The sequence below is a fragment of the Apium graveolens genome, chromosome 10, assembly GCF_009905375.1.
Source record: "Apium graveolens cultivar Ventura chromosome 10, ASM990537v1, whole genome shotgun sequence".
NCBI classification, from domain to species: Eukaryota; Viridiplantae; Streptophyta; class Magnoliopsida; order Apiales; family Apiaceae; genus Apium; species Apium graveolens.
In genome coordinates, this window is record NC_133656.1 from 28,962,972 (window position 1) to 28,968,250 (window position 5,279).

General features: G+C 32.3%; 1 protein-coding gene across 1 annotated transcript; it reads right to left on the reverse strand.

Annotated features, from left to right (window-relative positions):
* Positions 1–509: 509 nt before the first annotated feature.
* On the reverse strand, positions 510–1,013 carry LOC141690471 (uncharacterized). The gene has a single exon (XM_074495267.1). The coding sequence runs from the start codon at positions 1,011–1,013 to the stop codon at positions 510–512; it is 504 nt and encodes a 167-aa protein (XP_074351368.1).
* Positions 1,014–5,279: the final 4,266 nt, after the last annotated feature.

Sequence of the window (5,279 nt, forward strand, 5' to 3'; positions counted from 1 at the left end):
GGTAGCTCTCCAGTTTCGAAAAAAGTTCTACAAAACTTAGTCACATCTCCTCCTACTATCTCCCAGTATGCTCGATAGAATCCTGGATTTAAGCCATCGATCCCAGGCGATTTATCTGAGTGCATAGCAAACACAGCACGTTTAACTTCCTCCTCCACTATAGGCGAGACAAGCAACTGGCTCTGCATATCTGAAACAACCGGAAGTTCAATTCTTGCTGGCAGACTTATTCCTGTACTTGTACTGCAGAACATATTATCAAAATAATCTGTGATAATCTCTTGAATTTCAGCATCCGTTTCCTTCCAATCCCCATTCTCATTTTTCAACTTTTTAATTTTGTTATGCTCCTTTCTTGTAGAAGCGAATTTATGAAAGAATCGGGTATTTTTCTCACCCTCACAGAGCCAAAACTGTTTGGCTCTTTGACGCCAAAAAATCTCTTGCTTTTCTAATAGTTTCAGGTAATGGCACCGTGCAGTATCATATTTCTGAATCCCGAATATGTCTTATCTGGAACGGTATCTTTGCATTTCCTTTCTATACTTCCCCATATTCAATTTCATCTCATGAATTAAACCCCCACCCCATTCTTCTAATTTCGTACAACATCTCATTATTTTTCCCATCAAATCTCCCCCATCTTCCTCTTCCCAACATGCTTGCACTATGTTTCTACATTCCCTATCCTTGATCCACATATTTTCAAACTTAAATCTTCGACCTCGTTGCACAAACACTTGTCTATTCAACTGCAGCAGTATGGGCATGTGGTCTGATGTCGTTACCTCTAGAATTTTCACTTCTGCTAACGGAAACATCTCGGTCCACCGACTTGTTGCCATTCCTCTATCCAATCTCTCTTGGATCCACGTTTCCTTTCCTCTTGATCTCTCCCATGTAAATATATCTCCAGAAAAACCCAAATCATGCAAGCCACAATCCATTATTGCCTCAGAAAATCCCTCCATCAATCTTCTAGGTTGTCTTTGCCCCCCTCTCTTCTCATCCATCGAAACGATATCATTAAAGTCTCCTATTATACAACACGGTAATACTGAGGCTACAGAAAGGTAATATCTTGTCCCAATTCATTGCGATTGTAATATCTTGTCTTGCTCTTGTCTACACAGCTTGACTTGTAATATCCTCTTGAGCTTGACCCTGACGAGTTGTTTCCCTTTTTAAATCTATCAGATGAACCCCTTGATTTATAGTTGGATTTTCTTCTGAATCTAACATGACTAAATTTTGCATCCATGTATGCCATATATTTATACTCCAACTCTTCAAGTTCTTCTTGAGTATAGAACTCACTTTCATCTTCTAGATCACCATGAGCAATTTTAGCTACAAATTTTTTCTTCATTGTTGAGGAGGGTGTATCCTTGACTTCTGAAGTTTCAGGTTCACGAGCAACAAGTGCAATGGTTTTTGCAAGTGCTGACTCTTGCTTTCAACAGATCAGGGCCATAGATAATAGCTCTCTGATCTTGTTCCAATTCATGTGTTCTCAGCTTTCCAAAAATTAAATCCAGGGACATGATGATAAAATCAGCTCTTTCTCTGATGGATGTGTTCTTTTGTTCCAAGTGAACTGGTAGAGTCAGCATAAACTTTATGTTAGACTCTCATATCGGATAAACTTTCCCTTGTAGTTTCAATTCGCTTTACAGTCTTGCATATCTGTCAAAGAGTGAAGACAGTGTTTCTTCGGGTTGAAGTTTAAATACTTTATACTGAGTCGTCTAAATATCAATCCTATTTTCTTTGACTTCTTTTGTACCTTCCATTAGCACCCCAATGGTTTCCCACATATCATTTGTACTATTACTTCCTAAGAGTTAATGCCTCATATCTTTATCAATTGATTCCACTATTATGAGTTGAAGGCTTGTGTTCATATTTATCAACTCTTTGCTAGTCTCCGTATATTTAGACGGATCACTGGGAGTAAATGTAAAATGAATTCTTACACCAGTTGGGATAGTCGATTCAACAACCACTTTCATCAGAACATAAGGACCATTCAGTAATATCCCAATATATAATGGATTCGAAACTTTCATTAACAACATCATCTTTTTCTTCCATAGGTTGTAATTATCCCTATCAAATAGGGGAACCTTGATACTTTCAATTCTTTGGTTTTTCATCATCATGGAGGAATTAAAATTATTTAAGATTCAAAAATTTCAAGATTTGAGAATTTTTGAAAATTAAAAAATCTCAAGAACTTTCAAGAACTTGTTTCTTTTTCCGGATCTTGATTTGTATACCACTCAACAAGCCCTGATACTAATTGTTAGTCCCAAAGTATCATAGAAGGGGGGTTGAATACGATACCCACAGTCTTTTTTGATTCGTTTCAAGTTCTTCGTTATATTTAAGAAATCAAAATAGATTCAAAACAATTCGAGGAATATATTGCTTTATTAATATAAACCTTGAGGTTGCTACAATCTAATCAATCAAGTGATTAGCTACGATAAATTCAACAACATAATAGTATGTTTACAAGTTTAATAAATGGATCCTTCAATGGAGTTTCGTAAAGATACAATTGGTTGCTAACGAAGATAACTGAATGAAATTAATTCATAATGCTTCATTTGTAGTCTTTCAAATGCATTGGATAAATGGCCTAATTTTAGCCACAAAATCAAACCATTTGCTTCTTTTGTTCCAATGAATATTCCAAGTATTTATTGGTGACAAAAGGGGAAGAAATTTTCTTTCCATTCTTTTTACTTGCGCATACAAGATATAAACAATTCCTTGTTTCTTCTCCTGAGTGGCGATTACCGGGAAAACGTTTCTTGTTCAAATCTTCATGAGTTGCGCATACTAGGTAGATTCTTGCTTTGGTATAAACTTTCCTTAGTTGCGATCATAGGAGCATCCATTTTGCCTTAGCATCATTTCATTACTTGCAACCATGGGGGTATGATTTCCCTTAGATACTTTCTCTAACTTGCGACCATAGGAAATAGTAACTTCCTTAGAAACACTTCTCTAGGTTGCGAGTACAAGGGAATTGTTTTTCTTGGTAATTTTTTGACTTGGACAAATTTTCGACCTCTTGACCCCTGTAAATTGTATCATCAATAAATCTTTAGCATGATCAAATAAATTCCTTTTTGATGTGCTGATTCTTGGTGCAATGGTCGGGTTCATAAATAACTAATATTGAATTAATTTAATTCAATTTCTTTTTCATTTCTGAGCTGATATAACTTGGTTGGTTATTCATTGCTTCATTCACTGAACCCCTAAACTTCAATACTATAAATCAATACATTTCACTAATTTTGGAAGTCTTTTGACATTTTTTTTTCTTCACGGGGGTTTGAACATAATAATGAACTTATTTTCATGAACTGGTTGTAGACTTAAAACATTAATTTCATCTTTTGATTCTTTTTATTTATCCAGTATTTATCTTCACAGTCCCTGTGCTTCTCAGTTAATATTATTTATCTATTTTTGTTTCATGTTAAGTAATATTTCCTCGGTTACATATCACGTTACATTATGCTTTACAATAGATATCACACATTTCTCCATAGATATCGCATCTTTCTTTGTTACATTATGCTTTACGTTTCATTATACTTTATAACTTTCCGTGCTTAGCTTAAACTTTTTAGTGTTTTTATGTATTAGCATTTAATAAAAACTATGTTCAAATTATTTCAATCTATTTTTTTAAATATTTTTAGATTTTTAAAATTTTAATTAATAAAAAGTAAAATAAATATAATTAAATATATTGGAAGTAGAATAGGTGTGCGACTTTATAAAGAAAAATAATCAAATTTATAGGTAAGCCATGTAATTAAATATTCTATTCAAAGTAGAATAGTATTTAGTGCTTTGTCATATATTTTTTTACTAATATTCTAATTTCTTTTTATATTTTTTGTATAAATTATAATAATTTTTTTATTAGTACAGTGTTTGAGTGAAGAGCGTCTGAAAGTAAATTTATCTAAATTATAATAATTTTTAATTAGTGTTGTGTTTGACGGACGGGAAAGCGACTTTTTATCTAAACTATAGGTATTTTTATTAGTAATGTGTTCGACGGAAAAGAAGTTCAAACTAATTTTGATTAAAATTATAATAATTTTTTATTAGCATGGGAAGTCGCCATATAATTAAAAATTCTATTCAAATTTATTTATTGCTTATTGTTATATTTTTTTTCTACTCATATTCTAATTTTTTTATATTTTTTTGTGAAAATTATAATAATATTTATTAGTATTGTATTTGATAGGAGGACGACTCAAACTAAATTTTATCTAAATTATAATAAATTTTTATGAGTATTGTGTTTTACGGGAGAGTGGTTTAAATTAATTTTTATTTAAATTATAATAAATTTTTATTAGTATTGTATTTGACGAGATTGCGGCTCAACCTAATTTTATCTAAATTATTATATTAGAAAATATTATAATTTATAAAAAAAATTATAACGCCGCCGCGAAGCGCTGCTTAATTTTCAAGTTATATAAATGTAATTAATGGTATCTGCATGTATAACTAATATTAAATTTGACTACATTATTCGTAGTCTTGGATATCAATTGATTAAAGAGAAGATAACTATCATCTTAGTCACAGAATCGAATCCCACGGGAGAAGAATTTATTATTATGCCTCCTGAGTCTCGCTTAAATGTGGTTGACCTTATTTCACGTGATTTGCAGACTATTGTGTGAGCCCGCGGAATTTACCCAGTACGCATCCGAAGGGTATCGGCTGCGGGTTGGGTACTATAAAAAAAATAAAAAAAATAGCCAAACCGATCCATAACCCCACAAATAAAAATTTGAATAACCTAAAAATATTTAAATATAAATTTGAATTTTACAATATCCAATTCCAACCTGACTTCGACACAAAAGCAAGAATCGAATAGAATATAGAATAATACCTTACGGAGTATCCGCAATTTTGATCCATAATAAAAGTAGAATTACCTTTGCAAACGGTAAATTGTACTCCGATTAGGCCTCTAATTTTTGGGAAAACGCTGCTAATAAATGTACATGTTTGTTTGAGTAATTCTTTTTTCTTTTTCAAAAAAAGGAAGGAGTAACGGAAAGAAGTGTGCAGAGTTGAAAGGACACAATTGCATTTTAAATCACCATAACCTGTTCCAATCTTTTATACATCAACTATACACAAAACCCCCCAGGGCTTTGAGATTTTAAAGCATATCCGTATCAACCAGATGTAAGAAAACAAGTGTTGAAGAAAACAAGAAA

Bases quoted from the DNA above. Each gene is read 5' to 3' on its own strand.
- LOC141690471 (XM_074495267.1), bottom strand. From the start codon at position 1,013: ATGGATGAGAAGAGAGGGGGGCAAAGACAACCTAGAAGATTGATGGAG.